This window comes from Palaemon carinicauda, unplaced genomic scaffold (genome assembly GCF_036898095.1).
Source record: "Palaemon carinicauda isolate YSFRI2023 unplaced genomic scaffold, ASM3689809v2 scaffold137, whole genome shotgun sequence".
Lineage (NCBI taxonomy): Eukaryota > Metazoa > Arthropoda > Malacostraca > Decapoda > Palaemonidae > Palaemon > Palaemon carinicauda.
The window spans coordinates 198,714-217,386 of NW_027168893.1; the positions used below are offsets into that span (position 1 = coordinate 198,714).

Below are 18,673 nucleotides of genomic sequence, written 5' to 3' on the forward strand. Positions count from 1 at the left end.
AATACATTTCCATTTAAATTCGGGTTTTATGAACACTGATATTACAGAAGTGTCATATCCTGTTATTGAGTTAACAAACTACCAAATATACCTTTTCTTTACCTATTTCTCATTTTGGAATTTTGTAATTTTTCAAATCTTGTTTTAGTGTTTTATCTTATGAAATAATTTTTTCTTAAATTCCAAAGTTTAATTAAACTGCTTTGATTTTCTGAAACTGCGTCTGCTAAGGAGGGAAATTAACTCAAAACTAAAGGAAAATACCAGTAATCATAAATATATTCTTATAGTCTAACAATTTTCGCATTGGGCGAGGGAAATATATTAGAAACAAAAGATATTATGAACGAAAAATTTGGGGTTAAATTCAACTGGAATAGACTGTACTTTTTTTTTTTAACATTTAGTGATTTGGCATTTATATAATTTACTCTATCTTTTTTTTTTTTTCGAAAGGATTGTTGTTGGTTAAAAAGCTGTTGGCCAATCCTATACATCTTCTTCGTATTTTCCTTCAAGCCAGTAGGTTGTCACTCTGCCCTTACCCTGAGGAAAAGGGAGGAGAGATGTGTTAGTTAACTCCTGTTAAAAAATCAATGAGATAGAGAATGATAAGAAGCATGGCATAAATTGAGAGAAGTCACAAGAAAATGCAATTAATTAAAGCTCAAAATTACTCTTGTTAAAAAGTATTATTGTTATTATTATTGAGCTACAACCCTACTGGAAAAGCAGGATGTTATAAGCCCAGGGGCCCCAACAGGGAAAATGGCCCAGTAAGGAAAGGAAAGAAGGAAAAAGTAAATATTTCAAGCACAGCAACAACACTAAAATAAATACTTCCTATATAAACTATAAATACTTATAACAAAACAAGACGTACCTAAATAAGGTGAAATAGTGTAGCCGAGTGTACCTCAAGCAAGAGAACTCTAACCCAAGAGACAGTGGAAGACCATGGTACAGAGACTATGGCACTACCCAAGACTAGAGAACAATGGTTTGATTTTGGAGTGTCCTTCCCCTAGAAAAGTTGCTTACCATAGCTAAAGAGTCTTTTCTACCCTTACCAAGAGGAAAGTGGCCACTGAACAATTACATTGCAGTAGTTAACACCCTTGGGTGAAGAAGACAAAGAATGAAAGAAGCATGGCAAAAAGGAAGAGAAGTCACAAGATAATGCTATTGATTAAGGCTCAAAATTAACTTTTTAAAAAGCAGTAAGGCAAGAATGAATGAAGCATGGTATAAATTGAGAGAATTCTAAAGGAAATGCCATTAATTAATGCTCAAAATTAACTCTTGTTAAAAAGCAGTGAGACAGAAAATGAAAGAAGCATGGCACAAATGGAGAGAATTCACAAAGCCTTTAAGGCTCAAAATTAACTTGTTAAAAGGCCGTAAGGCAAGAATGAATGAAGCATGGCATAAATTGAGAGAATTCAAAAGGAAATGCCATTAATCAAGGCTAAAAATTAACTCTTATTGAAAAACACAAAAGCAAAGGTTGAAAGAAGCATGGCAGAAATGGAGAGAAGTCACAAAACCATTAATTAAAGCTCAAAATTAATATTTATTATAAGACAATTATCAGGCCTGCAATATTACATGGGGCAGAAACTAGGACGTTTAACCTCATCATGATAAAAGATCAAGTTGTTCCTTTGCATTTGCAATGTGAATATTAATTTTAAGCAATTGTGAGACTTGCACGTGCACTAGTTACCTCTGCCAATGAAATAGGGAGGAGGTTATGTTTTCGCCCCTGTTTGTTTATTTGTGAACGACTTCCTGGCTACAGTTTTACTCACAGAGTAGTGAAACGTTCAGGGACCAATTGTAATGTTGAGACATGGAAGTGGTTCGATTTTGAAAGACCTAAGTCAAAGGTCAAGGTCAAAGTCGGGCAAAAGGTCGACCAAATTAACCCTAACTTTAACCTTCAAGTTCGCACATGGTTGTCACACAGACTTCAAATACGCCTATGGTCTAAATTGATTCTGGGGAAAGGCAAGCTGGCTTCGAGAAAGAAGCTGCCGTGGCGGAGGTCTGCACTCAGAGATTTTCTAGTTCAGTGCCGAATTAAAAAAAAGGTCAAAAGATTTTAAGTCAAGCAATCAAATGGAGAAATATAGTTCAATTAATCCAAATGTAGATAATTCAAATCATCCATAAATGTATGTTTTTTCTACCATATTTTTACATTTTGGGCATAATAATACAAAGGTAGCAAAAACTATAAAAGTCCTCTGAGAGTGCAGACCTCCACCACAGCAGCTTATTTCTCAAACCCAGCTTGCCTTTTCCAGAATCAATTTAGCCCTTAGGCGTATTTGAAGTCTGTGTCAACCATGTGCAAACTTGGGGTTTAGGTTAGGGTTAATTCGGTCGACCTTTTGCTCAACCTTGACCTTGACCTTTGACCTAGAACTTTAAAAATTGAATCACTTCCACGGCTCAACATAGCAATTAATCCCTGAATGTTTCACTACTCTATGAGTGAAATTGTGGCCAGGAAGTTGTTAAAAAACAAACAGACAAATTGAGAAAAAGGGGGTAAAACATAACCTCCTCCAAACTTCTTTGGCTGAGGTCATAATCTCCTCTAAGTCTGGATTGCATTTATAGAATAGAAATAATAGTGATTGGGACAGACGTAAACCAGGATGACTTCAAATTCAAGATCTCTCCATTCTGAATAGGTGTTTGCTAAACATGGAAGAAGCTTCAAGTTTAAAAGGAATTTGTAACTTGCTTTCTAGAATGAATATCCGAGATGAATGTTCAATTTTGTTAATCAAAGTTTCTGAACTTAGTTATCTGGAGGTTACTTCAAGTCTACAAGTTTACAGTACATCAAGCATCATTGAAGCTGTCTAGAATATATCTGGGATTTTTAGCTGTTGATTCAGTAAAACTTCAAAGTTTCTGAACTTAGTTATCTGGAGGATACTTCAAGTCTACAAGTTTACAGTACATCAAGCATCATTGAAGCTGTCTAGAATGTATCTGGGATTTTTAGCTGTTGATTCAGTAAAACTTCAAAGTTTCTGAACTTAGTTATCTGGAGGATACTTCAAGTCTACAAGTTTACAGTACATCAAGCATCATTGAAGCTGTCTAGAATGTATCTGGGATTTTTAGCTGTTGATTCAGTAAAACTTCAAAGTTTCTGAACTTAGTTATCTGGAGGATACTTCAAGTCTACAAGTTTACAGTACATCAAGCATCATTGAAGCTGTCTAGAATATATCTGGGATTTTTAGCTGTTGATTCAGTAAAACTTCAAAGTTTCTGAACTTAGTTATCTGGAGGATACTTCAAGTCTACAAGTTTACAGTACATCAAGCATCATTGAAGCTGTCTAGAATGTATCTGGGATTTTTAGCTGTTGATTCAGTAAAACTTCAAAGTTTCTGAACTTAGTTATCTGGAGAATACTTCAAGTCTACAAGTTTACAGTACATCAAACATCATTGAAGTTGTCTAGAATATATCTGGGATTTTTAGCTGTTGATTCAGTAAAACTTCAAAGTTTCTGAACTTAGTTATCTGGAGGATACTTCAAGATCTTCAAGTTTACAGTACATCAAGCATCATTGAAGATGTCTAGAATATATCTAGGATTTTTAGCTGTTGATTCAGTAAAACTTCAAAGTTTCTGAACTTAGTTGTCTGGAGGATACTTCAAGTCTACAAGTTTACAGTACATCAAGCATCATTAAAGTTGTCTAGAATATATCTGGGATTTTTAGCTGTTGATTCAGTAAAACTTCAAAGTTTCTGAACTTAGTTATCTGGAGGATACTTCAAGTCTACAAGTTTACAGTACATCAAACATCATTGAAGTTGTCTAGAATATATCTGGGATTTTTAGCTGTTGATTCAGTAAAACTTCAAAAATTAAAAATTGATGGACATTTTTTTCTGTTTAACAAGTTGACATCAGTGTCTTTTCATAGTTTGAGTCCAAGAGTCAATTTCAACCTTGATATTTATCTTAATTAAACTAATTTATATTTTATTTAATTACTTATCATAAGCAGCTCAATTATTTCCATATTTCCTTTCCTCTCCGGGCTGCTTTTCCTGTTGGATCTCTTCGTCTTGTAGCTTCCTGATTTTCCAACTAGGGTTGTAGCCTGGCTATTAATAATATTAATTATTATTATTATCATTATCATTATTATTCGCTAAGCTACAACCCAAGTTGGAAAAACAGGGTACTATAAGCCCTAGGGCTCCAACAAGGAAAAAAAAGCCAAGTGAGGAAAGGAAACTAGGAAATAAATAAACTATATAAAAACTAGTAACAATTAAAATGAAATATTTTAAGAACAGTAACAACATTAAAAGATCTTTCAAATATAAACTATAAAAACAGACTTATGTCAGCCTGTTCAACATAAAAAAAAAGAAAAAAAGAAAAAAAAAAACATTAGGAAGGTTATTCCACAGATTGCTCATAGCTGGAGTAAAATAAAGATGATAACAATGATAATACTTATTGTAAAAGAATAAAACCAGATATAAAGTCATATTAATTGTGATAAAAAATAATAATATGAGGGTAACTAATGCAGTTAAAAATAATGGTCATCCATACAAAAATGTACATGGAAAAAGGGCCCATAAAAGAAGGGAAGAGAGTAATGACAGTTTTGAAAAGGAAAATCAAAGAATATTCACATGGAAACCTCTTGATAAACCACCAGGTATCCTTGGCATTTCTAATAAACCATTTTAATTAAAGAAAGAGAAAATTAACAGGAAACTATACTCAATTTTTTTAATGAGGAGCATTTATACTGACTCCCAGGGGTGCCCCTTTTAGCCCAGAAAAGTTTCCTACTAACTGAATGATTAGAATTATTTTGTCCAACCAATGAGCTAGAAGGAAACTTTTCCGGGCTAAAAGGACACTCAGACTCGCATGGGTGCCCTTTTGGCCCAGAAAAGTTTCCTACCAGCTGAATGATTAGAATTATTTTGTCCAACCAATGAGCTAGTAGGAAACTTTTCCTGGCTAAAAGGACACTCAGACTCGCATGGGTGCCCTTTTAGCAGGGAAAAGCTTCTTTGTAGCTGATTGGTTAGAATTATTTTGTCCAGCCAATCAGGTAGTAGGAAACTTTTCCGAGCTAAAGGGCACACCTGCGAGTCAGTGCTAATGAATATAGCACTTATGTTTATCACCAAACAAGAGAACTCTGCCCCATGACATTGGAAGGCCATAGCTCGGATCAAAGGCTTTGGCATCGTTCTAATCCTAAATAAATTGGGCCCAATTCTCACCTTCATTTCAACTTCCCCTCTTAGGTCAAGCCTGAAGCTTGGGTAATGTTCCGAGAGCATTTTCTGCGTGGTTGGAGAGACGTGGATCTTCAAGGCTGGAAGGGAAATCAATTGGGTTTAAGGCTGAGCCCTCTGCTTAATTAACTGGTTAGTATTCAGAAGTGGATTAGCATAATTATATGATTAATCATGAGAGGCCAGTTTACATAGAATTACTTGTAATGGCAAATTGTATTCGCCTCAAGATGAAATAGTTGATGAATATATCTCGATGGGAAATTTCTCTGGCTGTATACTACATTCATAAGATTTGACTGTTCAGTAGAAGTAATGTATTTCTATCAATTTGTTTATATACGTAAGTATACAGTATGTACACATAAACACACATATACTCGTATATATATATATATATATATATATATATATACATACACATATATATATATATATATATATATATATATATATATATATATATATATATCTATATATATATATATATATATATATATATATACATATATATATATATTTATATATATATACATATATATATATAATTTCAATAATGATAATAATAATGATGATTAAGATATATGAAAGAATTTATTTTCTTCACTCAAATACCTTAAACCTTCAAGTTGACATACATGAGAGAGAGAGAGAGAGAGAGAGAGAGAGAGAGAGAGAGAGAGAGAGAGAGAGAGAGAGAGAGAGAGAGAGATTGATCTGTCATTATTTGAGCATAGATTGAGATTGAATCTCCTACATTATACTTACGCAATCCATTACTCTCCATCCTTGATGCCGTATTGACAGTGTCTCCAAAAAGACAATACCTAGGCATCTTGAGGCCGACTACTCCGGCCACACAGGGCCCAGTGTGCATACCAATCCTGAGTTTCAGTTTGTCTTCAGGTCTGTGTCTGATGGTGAAGGTCTCCACCTCCCGCAGGAGAGCCAGAGACATGCTGGCAATTTCTCGGCAGTGTTGGGTCCCGTTCCTTACTGGAAGCCCGGACACAACCATGTAAGCGTCGCCTATGGTTTCGACCTGAAGGGAAGGATGTTATTTTGATTTAAAGGTCCTTAAAGGGGGAAACTAATGCAAGAGACCTTTTTTTGAGTGATGTAAGGGGGAAACTAATGCAAGAGACCTTTTTTGAGTGATGTAAGGGGGAAACTAATGCAAGAGACCTTTTTTTGAGTGATGTAAGGGGGAAACTAATGCAAGAGACCTTTTTTGAGTGATGTAAGGGGGAAACTAATGCAAGAGACCTTTTTTGAGTGATGTAAAGGGGAAACTAATGCAAGAGACCTTTTTTTGAGTGATGTAAGGGGGAAACTAATGCAAGAGACCTTTTTTGAGTGATGTAAGGGGGAAACTAATGCAAGAGACCTTTTTTGAGTGATGTAAGGGGGAAACTAATGCAAGAGACCTTTTTTGAGTGATGTAAGGGGGAAACTAATGCAAGAGACCTTTTTTGAGTGATGTAAGGGGGAAACTAATGCAAGAGACCTTTTTTGAGTGATGTAAAGGGGAAACTAATGCAAGAGACCTTTTTTTGAGTGATGTAAGGGGGAAACTAATGCAAGAGACCTTTTTTGAGTGATGTAAGGGGGAAACTAATGCAAGAGACCTTTTTTGAGTGATGTAAGGGGGAAACTAATGCAAGAGACCTTTTTTGAGTGATGTAAGGGGGAAACTAATGCAAGAGACCTTTTTTGAGTGATGTAAGGGGGAAACTAATGCAAGAGACATTTTTTGAGTGATGTAAGGGGGAAACTAATGCAAGAGACATTTTTTGAGTGATGTAAGGGGGAAACTAATGCAAGAGACATTTTTTGAGTGATGTAAGGGGGAAACTACTGCATCTTTATGTTGCTAAGTTGATGGAAAATATTTAAGATTCTAGAAACAAGCGTTTTTTTTGAGTGACAGAGTTCACAGTATTCAGGAATGCGGAATGGAAGAGTAAATATATTTATCTATTTTAATCTTAAAGATCTCTGTAGGCTATCTACAAATTCCAGTTTACGCCTACTAAATATGATGTCTTTAAATGAAGAAACACCCATCGTTTTATGACACTTTTACCATATAAATAAGCATATCAAGGAATTACTGCTTTAGCAATTGGCAGGGAAAAAAAAACACTTATTTATGACTTTATGTTAATCTTAAAGATTTCTGTACCAATCTACAAATTCCATTTTACATATTCTAAATATGACGTCTTTGAATAGAATAAACACCCATAATTTTATGACATTTTCTTCATCTAAATTCTTTATCAAGGAATTAATGCTTTAACAATTATAAGGATAGTGGTTAAATAAACTTTTACAGTTTTACAATTGTTAACAGAAGTATATTTATAAAAGAGGTGGAAGTATTCTTTAATCGTAATGTAATAAATAATAATTACACTTGTAACAAAACATTACACCATTCTTGATTTAGAAAACTTCTTATGCAGTTCTGGGACCGAGCTCGCAAACTAAAATGCTCGTAATCTAAAACAAAATTTCCCGTAAAAGATAAAGGAAATTTTCCTCCATAAATACACATTAGAACTCACTCTTATAGGTTTTTTAACACCTACCATCCAAAATGAATACAAAAGACAGAAATGTCGAGAATTTATCTCGCACTTTAGGCTTGAGGAGAGTTATAGCTGGTATTGCATTGTCAGTAAATAGATTCGGTGCTTGCCATGCCAAAGCCTTGTCTGGGTGCTGTGTTTCTTCAAAATTTTGCAGGGTTTCCCACATTCTTAACATCCTAATTTCACTTGAAGTGATTGGTTTGTCATACTGTTCCTCCTTCTCCCTAGATGAGATTTCTTCCACAGCTTCTTTTTGTTGCTTCTTATGCAACTCCACCAGCTCCTTGGTTGTCAGCTGCTCGGTATGCTCGTCTAGAAGATCTTTAATGCCATCCTTGTCCATATTCAACCCCAATTGCCTTGCCAAAGAGCACAATTTCATCGTCAAATGCCTCCAGTCTTATCAATCCTTTTGTAGTGGCAGACGATGCGGAAATATTCTTTCCAAATTCCTCGGAGGGTGAGATTGGTCTCTTTGGTGACTTTGAAGCATTGCAGGAACATGGGCCTAGTGTAGAGCTTCTTAGAATTTAAAATCACCTGTTGAGCCATGAGATGGAGTATTGGAATGGTGTTGAATCTTGATTTTGATGAATTTAAACTCCATTAGGTTATCTTCAATAGTTGAAGGATTGGCAACAAGACTTTGAGTGGGAGATTCTTCTCCATGAAGTCAATTATGACATCAGGATCGAAAACCTCATTGATCCATTCTACAAACATACTGCTAGTAACCAAAGCTTTATTGTTTGACCTTTTCATATCGTTCTGTTGCTTCATATGCACCTTGTGTTATTAAAGGTTCGGGAATTCTACGAGTGATACACCAAGAGAGGTTTTGGTTTTGGGTTCCCAGCAAGTATTAGCACAGATTAGCAGGGTTAACCTTCTTTCATGGGGTTATTATTGAGAATTGCCTTTTTTGTATGCAGCAATCAATCTCCTTCTGGGCATCCTCTTCCAGAAGAAACTGGTCCCGTTACAATTGAGCATTTGCTGTGCCATGTAAGACTTGGAATCCACGAGCCGTTTTGACTTTGGACACAATTGCCTCTGATGCCTTCACATCGTAGCTCGCAGCCTCATCATGTTGCACAGCACAAGGGATGCCAGCTCTTCTCTTGTAATTTCCAAGCCAACCACGGTTCATATTGAATATTTCTTTTACTTTTGTGATATACTTGGCTCCTTTTTAATAAGGTCAGCATACAATACTGCTGCTTTTTCACAAAGAATTTTCTCGTTAATCATATCTCATGCTAACTGTCTCTCATTGATCTAGATGAGCATCAACTTTTATACATTATTAAGTTGTTTTGTTAATGTCAGCACCCCTTTTGTAATTCAATTTCTTTGATTTATTTTTTCTAGAGAATCGTACGAACTGTTGATATTGTACGATTGTACACTTTTGCCAGGTCTACCATATGTGTGCATTGTTTATGCTCTCGATAATTTCTTTTTTTACCTTTACGGAAATCACCTCCTAGCTACTTCACTGTATTGTTAGCTTGATGGTAAATAATAGTGATCACAATTTGCTGAAGGACAAGCGGACACAACTCTTTGAAGACCAGTTCCAATGACGCTCACAAAATGCACATACTATATAGATGATGTTGGTATGGGTGCAGCTCGGATGGTGGAAGAGTTAAAGGCGTAGCAAAAGGGGGTGGGGGGTGGGGTGTTAAGGCAAAAGAAAATAGTACAAAAATCACATCCTTTCCGCTGACATATGGGCTGATGCTCTCTACACATTTCATGCTGGTCTCGTTAGAACTTGTCCACAAAAACTGCATATACTGAGGGAAATTTTTCCACGGAGACCAATACAAGGCTCGTAAACCGATTTGAATTCGCATGCCTTTATACCAATTGGCTCAAATTCAAAGTTACACGTAAGCCGAGGTACTACTGTATTTTTCTTTCGAAACATAATATTAGTTAAACTTTGCAAAGCTGCAAAGTAGGTTATTCGTTGATTATTTTTTCTTACCTTATATACATCAAAGTTTTCTATGATGGCGTCGAAGCGCGTATACAAGTCATTAAGAAGATCTACAACCTGGAAATAGAAGCATTTTTTTTTCTAATTTTCGAAAAAAAATTAAAAGAATTATTATCGTTTTGAAAGTCCAATAGGTTTGTTGAGTTTTTTTGGAATATGATAACTGTTATCGTGATGATAAAAATCAGGTTGTTTACTGTGATAATCATGTCAAATCATAGAATAAAACCATGAGCAGAATCCCAATCATTTTGGTGTCAATCAATCAGGATAAAGAAATTAAATAAGATGATAAGTTGAACAATATAATAAGTTAGATATCAGCTAAAAGATGAAATTTCAACGCAAACTTATGCTAATATTTGACGAACATAAAATTGATTGTTGCAAACTTTTTTCAGCAATTTATCATTTTTCTCATCAAATTTCTTTAAATTTCAACTAACGACAATGTAATGTCTTTGTTTACGGAAACTCATGGACAAAGATTTAACCTAAGCGTAACAAGATGTGCATTAGTAAATAAATACTATTTACAAATATTATATTTATCTATTCATGTACTGGTGGCTACCACCCATCTAATGCAATGTTCTCAATGCATCTTCTTTCTGTCCAACCTGTAAATGATATGATAAAAAACCTGAAAGGAAAATAGAAAGGAAAATAGAAATGTAAAATCTTGATTTGCGTAATGTGTCATTTCCAATTGTTGCTATTTGTGATAGAAAGATAGAAACTCATTTCTATACCCAAGGTTTTCCACATTCTGAGAAAGAAAAATTAGTCCAAAAAGTTATGGAACAAAAAATGAAAATATCCATTTTTTATGAAAACCATTTATAATGAAAATTATTTGATTTTTTTTTTATACTATAGCTAGAGTACCTAGATAATTAGTTAGAGAGAGAGAGAGAGAGAGAGAGAGAGAGAGAGAGAGAGAGAGAGAGAGAGAGAGAGAGAGAGAGAGAGAGAGAGAGAGAGAGAGAGAGAGAGAGAGAGAGAGAGATAATTTTTTTCAATAATACCATTTCTGTGTGAATGGTAACCTATTTTTATAAGTATTGTTTATCAATTGAAAATTGGAAATTTCGTAGAAGAATTAAATTAAATATGAAAATTAAATATAACGAGACTAATTTTGCTAATCTGGGTTTAACCTTAATACTTTAGTATAGCTGAGGAGGTACTCAAATTTATTCTTAAGTCTACTCAATTCAGTTTTTAAGTTTATCCCCAAGTCTGCTTAAGTCAATTTCTAAGTTTATCACAAGTCTGCTTAAGTCAATTCTAAAGTTTATCCTTTCCTACTCAAGTCAATTCTAAAGTTTATCCCTAAATCTACTCAAGTATATCATGGAGTTTATCCCTAAGTCTACTCAAGTCTATCATGGAGTTTATCCCCAAGTTTACTAAAGTCTATCATAAAGTTTATCCCTAAGTCTACTTGAGTTACTTCTTAAGTTTATCTTTAGTCTACTCATGCCTATTAAGTTTCCCCCTAAGTCTGCTCATGTCTATCCTGAAGTTTATCCCTACGTTTACTCAAGTCTATTATGAAGTTGGTCCCTAAGTCTACTCAAGTCTCAAGTCTCAAGTCTACTCTTAATTGTATCCCTAAGTGTACTCTTACCTGAAGAGGCGTCGACTGTGCAGAAAGACTGGTGAATCCAACAATATCGCTGAAGTATATGGTGACACAATCGTAGGTCTCTGCCACCACGCTCTTCCCAGCTATGAGTTGGCTCGCTACAGACCTGCAAAGAAAGAATAGTAACTAGGATTGTCTTGTGAATTCATCATTTGACTTGTAGATAAGATAAGACTTGTAGATAAGATAAGAAAAGCAACAAGCACTGTCTTGTGAATTCATCGTTTGACTTGTAGATAAGATAAGACTTGTAGATAAGATAAGAAAAGCAGCAAGCATTGTCTTGTGAATTCATCGTTTGACTTGTAGATAAGATAAGAAAAGCAACAAGCATTGTCTTGTGAATTCATCGTTTGACTTGTAGATAAGATAAGAAAAGCAACAAGCATTGTCTTGTGAATTCATCGTTTGACTTGTTGATAAGATAAGAAAAGCAACTAGGATTGTCTTGTGAATTCATCATTTGACTTGTAGATAAGATAAGAAAAGCAACAAGCATTGTCTTGTGAATTCATCGTTTGACTTGTAGATAAGATAAGAAAAGCAACAAGCATTGTCTTGTGAATTCATCGTTTGACTTGTTGATAAGATAAGAAAAGCAACTAGGATTGTCTTGTGAATTCATCATTTGACTTGTAGATAAGATAAGAAAAGCAACAAGCATTGTCTTGTGAATACATCGTTTGACTTGTTGATAAGATAAGAAAAGCAACAAGGACTGTCTTGTGAATTCATCATTTGACTTGTAGATAAGATAAGAAAAGCAACAAGCATTGTCTTGTGAATTCATCGTTTGACTTGTTGATAAGATAAGAAAAGCAACAAGGACTGTCTTGTGAATTCATCATTTGACTTGTAGATAAGATAAGAAAAGCAACAAGCATTGTCTTGTGAATTCATCATTTGACTTGTTGATAAGATAAGAAATAACGTTTGTTATTTCTTGATTTATATAATTAACTAGAAAAGTAATTTTGAGAGCGCAGACCTCCGTCACGGCAGGTTATTTCTCGATACCAGCTTGCCTTTTCCAGAATCAATTTACACCGTAGGCATATTTGAAATCTGTGTGACAACTATTTGCGAACTTGGGGTTAAGGGTACGGTTAATTCTCTCGACCTTTTTCTCGATCTTGACCTTGACCTTTGACCTAGGACTTTAAAAATTGAATCACTATTACGTTTTAAAATAAGAATTAGTCCCTGAATGTTTCACAACTCTATGAGTAAAATTGTGGACAAGAAGTTGTTTACAAACAAACAAACACACAGACTGGCACGAAAACATAACCTCCTCCTAACTTCGTTGGGGGAGGTAATAAGGAAGTTGGTGCTTGTCATCCTACTGTCTGACTTATGGTTGGTAGGAATCCAGAAGTTTAACTTTGCGTAGAGGTTTGCATTTTTTGACTGATTTTCATTATCTTGGATATTTTACGTTGCAATATATGTTTGCATTAATTAAACTAGTTTTTTAAGTAATTCTAATAATAATATTCAAAATAGATTTTTACTGCTTAGAACTCTTGTCCATAGTTTCACTCCCAGTGGCATCAGACTTGGAAATAGCTAAAGATATTAAATAAATATTATTATAATATTATTGCAGTTCTAAAAGACTTGACAATTATATATTGCTATTTCTACAGTTTTGATATCAAAAGTAGAGTTCGTATAAATGTCATTCATTTAGAATATGGTAATCTTACGATTATAAGTAGCCTTAGAAGGCAATGATTGATTACTTGTAAAAAAAAAAAAAAAAACTAGAGGGGGACTCAGTAGAGCGCATACCTCCGCCGCGGCAGCTTATTTCTCGACCTTTTGGTTGGCCTTGACCTTTGATCTTACCATGTAATGATTGGTGTGGATTTTCATACCCTCAAATATAAACCAATAAACAACTTATGGCTGATTGCGTGAATTGAACATTTTATTTGACCGTGACCTTGACCTTTGACCTTCCAAAATTTAATCATTTACAGCTTTATACATAACATTGAATCCCAGCAAGTTTCATTACTCTACGATTGAAATTGTGGTCAGGAAGCTGTTCACAAACACACAAACAGGGGTTAAAACATAACCTCCTTCCAACTTATTTGGAAGAGGTAAATAAGCAGGATTACAAAGAGAAAACTTTGACCAATTGCTTCATTTTTATGAGACTTTTTAATCAAGAAAAGTTTATTTGATTCCAAATTATACACCTTTTCTAATTGAAGATACCTTAACGTGGCGAAAGAGTTTGCGTATGGCTATGATCAACAAAGTTGTATTAGTTAGGGCCACCCATACTTGGTTGGTTTGCCGTGAGCCATCAGACTAAAGTCTCCCATCATCACCAATCTGCAGTGGCCAGTATGGTAATGAAAATGGCCAAACCTCAGACATAATCAAGGAATATTATTATTATTATTATTATTATTATTATTATTATTATTATTATTATTATTATTATTATTATTATTATTAATAGTAATGATAATGATAATAAAAATAATTAATAATTATTAATTAATTAATTAATAATAATAATAATAATAGTAATGATAATGATAATAAAAATAATTAATAATTATTAATTAATTAATAATAATAATAATGATAATAATAATAATAATAATAATAATGATAATAATAATAACAAATAGAAGAGCTAAGTGAATCTGGGACTGGATAAAGAACGGTTGAAAATTCAGGCAAGATACTATAAGCCCAAGGCCTCCAACAGGAAGAAAAAATAGCCTAATGAGGAAAAGAGGCCTTTGTCATGCAGTGAACTAGAAACGGCTGCATTTGTTGTTGTTTTTGTTGTAGTTATTGTTGTTGTTGATACCGCACACAGGTATTAAAGACCTCTTTTGTTTTGCCCGAATGCTAAGCTGCGTTGGCGCACAGAGGCTAATCCAAGCAAAGGTATAAGAGAGAGGTGGGCCCCTTACGACGTCACAAAACTAAAGGGGAAGTCGGTTATGTTAAAGTAACCGACCCATCAAATATCAACTATTCCTGAGTTATGCTTTTGTAGTTTATGATGAACGAAAGGAAATACAAAATACGAAATAGAATACGGGGTTTCAAGCGCTTGTGATGAGGAAACTTGGTAATACAAATAGTTTCTATATCGTTTATGTTTATTTGTATTACATGGTATCTGGAATATTTGCTTTAAAGCATCAGAGGTTTGAACATTAATGTCGATGCGCTGTCGGTAGCTTCCCATTTCTATCTGTTCCAATATAACCAATAAAAATGAATAAATGTATAATGAATGATAGAGTTCCAGTATAATCAATGAAAGAATAATGGATAAATGTAGAATGAATGTTAGAAAACCAATAGAAGTATCCAAAATATCCAAGATATGAAGTTAAAACCTGTTTTGGACGTACAGAGGCTCCCTGTAAGCATAGGGTTTTCGAAGGGGCCTCTCCAGTCTTTGGTAATTACATGCTTATGTGGATATATATTTCACATTTATGAAAGAAATTGTAAGAATTCTCAGTTAAGCACTCTTATTATTATTATTATTATTATTATTATTATTATTATTATTATTATTATTATTATTATTATTATTATTATTATTATTACCTCCTGCAACGAATTTGGGAGGAGGGTATGTTTTCACCACTTTTAGTGTGTTTGTTTGTTTGTAAACAACTTCCTGGCCACAATTTTACTCACAGAGTAGTGAAACATTCAGGGATTAATTGTCATATTGAGACGTGGAAATGATTCAATTTTAGAAGACCTATATCAAAGGTCAAGGTCAAGGTAGAGCAATAATAATAATAATAATGATAATAATAATAATAATAATAATAATAATGATTATGTATTTTGATGAAGACATGATGGGGTTGACTCATTAACTTCTAAACCATTTCATCTTCTTCCGGTGGACTTCAGAAGCAGATATTCTATATGAGGAGATATTTCAGGAAATTCCAAAAGAAATCTGGCAGCTTCTTCAGTGAAAAATCAAGAGATTTCGTCACTTAGCACGAAGCTACCTATTATTATCAATGCATAATAATATTTCTCTTGATAAGGGTAGAAGAGACTCTTTAGCTATGGTAAGCAGCTCTTTTAGGAGAAGGACACTCCAAAATCAAACCATTGTTCTCTAGTCTTGAGTAGTGCTATAGCCTCTGTACCATGGTCTTCTTCCACTGTTTTGGGTTAGAGTTCTCTTGCTTGAGGGTACACTTGGGCACACTATTCTATCTTATTTCTCTTCCTCTTGTTTTATTAAAGTTTTTAAAGTTTATATAGGAAATATTTATTTTAATGTTGTTACTGTTCTTAAAATTTTTTATTTTTCCTTGTTTCCTATCTTCACTGGGTTATTTTCCCCGAATAATAATAATAATAATAATAATAATAATAATAATAATAATAATAATAGTCTTGTTATAAGGTAATTGCGAGTTTCTGACTGTATTAAACATAAATTTATGAGAAAAACTGTCACTCCAGTAATTATCGAACATTTTCCACTGACTAAAACGATAGCCCACGAGTACAGTAATCACAGCATATAATAATCACGCATACATTTATTTCACTATATTTTTCATCATGGTGTGAGTCATGCTTTACGATTCACAACCTCATTTACCCTTGAGGACTTGAACTGCTTATTTAAGCTCTCGTTAATCGTGAATTTCAACGCTTTAATCAACATCAATGGAGACCATTTCCGAATAGACTTAATATTATATTTCTCTAATTTTGATTAATTGTATATTAGAATACTTTTTTTTTATATATTTGTATTCCAATAAATTCCCTCGTTTTCCTTTCTACTAACTAAGTCACAATGCAGCAAAACACGTCGGGGACATGTCCCGAATTGCAAGAAAGGACGAGAGAATAATATTGGAATAACAACGGAGCAAAGACTCTCTCTCATGTAAATTTCATCTCGTGAAGAAGAAGAAGAAGAAGAAGAAGAATGAGAAGAAGAAGAAGAAGAAGAAGAAGAAGAAGAAGAAGACGAAGAAGAATGTTTTGAACCAAAGGAGTCGGTAACAACAATATTCATGAAGGAGAAGAGAGCAACAAGGAAGCTCTTTTGGCACAATTCCGTAGAAGTTTTTTGCCTTTAAGAAATAGTAAATTTAACCCAGCAATAAAAGTCATAATAAGGTTTGTGAATAATTTAGCCCTGCCTACAAAGTCATGCTAGATCTGACTTTCTTCGAACCGTTCGAACGTCACTGCAAACGTTTGGGTTGTTGTGGCCTGATAGGTAACGTCTCTGTCTGCTGTTTGCCAGACGGGGGTTCGAGTCCCGCTCAGACTCTTTAGTGCCATTAGTGTCTGCAACATTACCATCCTTGTGAGCTAAGGTTGGGTGGTTTGGGGGACCCTATAGGCCTATCTGCTGAGTCATCAGCAGCCACTGCCTGGCCCTCCCTGGTCCTAGCTTGGGTGGAGAGGAGGCTTGGGCGCTGATCGTATAATATATAGTCAGTCTCTAGAGCATTGTCCTGATTGCTTAGGCAATGTTACTGTCCCTTGCCTCTGCCATTCATGAGAGACTTTTAAACCTTTAAAACCCCGTTTACACGTTCGAACATCACTTCAAACTTGTCTGTCGAACATTCGACGAACCGTTCGACCGTGTGAACTCGCCTTTATTCGTCCCCTCTGAAAATCCAGATTTGCAATCTACCTTGATCTCGGATTCGATTCCCTTTGGAGCGGAGCTTGATTGGAAAACCTCGGTCTCGTGTGGATTAAAGGATTACGTTGCCTTTCTCAATTATATTTTTTTAATGAGGCGCATTTGCACCGACTCGCAAGGGTGCCCTTTTAGCTCGGAAACGTTTCCTGATCGCTGATTGGTTAGAATTATCTTGTCCAACCAATCAGCGATCAAGAAACGTTTCCTGCAATGTTATTGGTTAGAATTATCTTGTCCAACCAATCAGCGATCAGGAAACTTTTATCCGAGCTAAAAGGGCACCGTTGCGAGTCTGTGCAAATGCGCCTCATTAAAAAGAACTGAGTTTAGCATCTCATGATAAGTCGAGTAATTTTTATCTTTAGTTTTATGTTTTAAGGAAACTATTTGAAAGGTGGATGGTAAAGAATCTATCTATCTGTCTGTCTATCTGTCTATCTATCTATTTCTTACATTAGTTAAAATAATGATAATAATAATAATAGTAATAATAATAATAATAGTAATAATAATAATAATAATAATAATAGTAATAATAATAATATTAATAATAATAATAGTAATAATAATAATAATAATAATAATAATAATAATAATAATAATAAGGAAAAGATATTGGAAGACAGCTTTTAACTCATTTCAATTGATTTGAATTCAAGTTTTTATACATTTCATATTTAGATGGTAGATGGTGGGAATAAAAAAATGAATAAAAAAGAAATGAGAGGGGAAGAAAATTAATTAAGAAAAGAAGAACAGAGAACTATGGAAATGAAAAAGAAAAGAAAATACAACTATATAATAAAAGTAACAATTCAGAAAAAAATGAGTTTTATTTTGATGATCTATTAGGATGTTTGGTCCTTGAAGGATCTTATATATTTTGAGCTTTATATATTTTATTGTTATGAAAATTGCTTATTCAGTAAAGTTTAATCTTAGCTGTGTATTATTATTATTATTATTATTATTATTATTATTATTATTATTATTAATATTATTATTATTATTATTAATATTATTATTATTATTATTGTTATTGTTATTGTTATTATTATTAATAATAATAATAATAATATTATTATTAGTAATATTATTATTAATATTATTATTATTATTATTATTATTATTATTATTATTTGCTCTGAATTATGATAAGTCATATCATATTTTGGTATAGTCACGTCGAACATATTTAAAATTATTATTATTATTATTATTATTATTATTATTATTATTATTATTACTAGCTAAGCTACAACCCTAGTTGGAAAAGCAGAATGCTATAAGCCCAAGAGCTCTAACAGGGAAAAATAAGCTAGTGATGAAAAGAAATAAGAAAATAAACTACTAGAGGAGTAATGAACAATTAAAATAAAGCAATTTAAGAACAGTAACAACATTAAAAT

General features: G+C 33.7%; 1 protein-coding gene across 1 annotated transcript in view; it reads right to left on the reverse strand.

The window, feature by feature from the left end:
• Positions 1–426: 426 nt before the first annotated feature.
• The window catches only part of LOC137635529 (atrial natriuretic peptide receptor 1-like), a 78,563-nt gene continuing 60,316 nt past the window's right edge, over positions 427–18,673 (reverse strand). The window contains 5 exon segments of the mRNA XM_068368008.1: positions 427–546; positions 5,296–5,390; positions 6,079–6,352; positions 9,904–9,972; positions 11,549–11,672. Coding sequence (XP_068224109.1) covers positions 490–546; positions 5,296–5,390; positions 6,079–6,352; positions 9,904–9,972; positions 11,549–11,672 — 619 coding nt within the window. The 3' untranslated portion in view covers positions 427–489.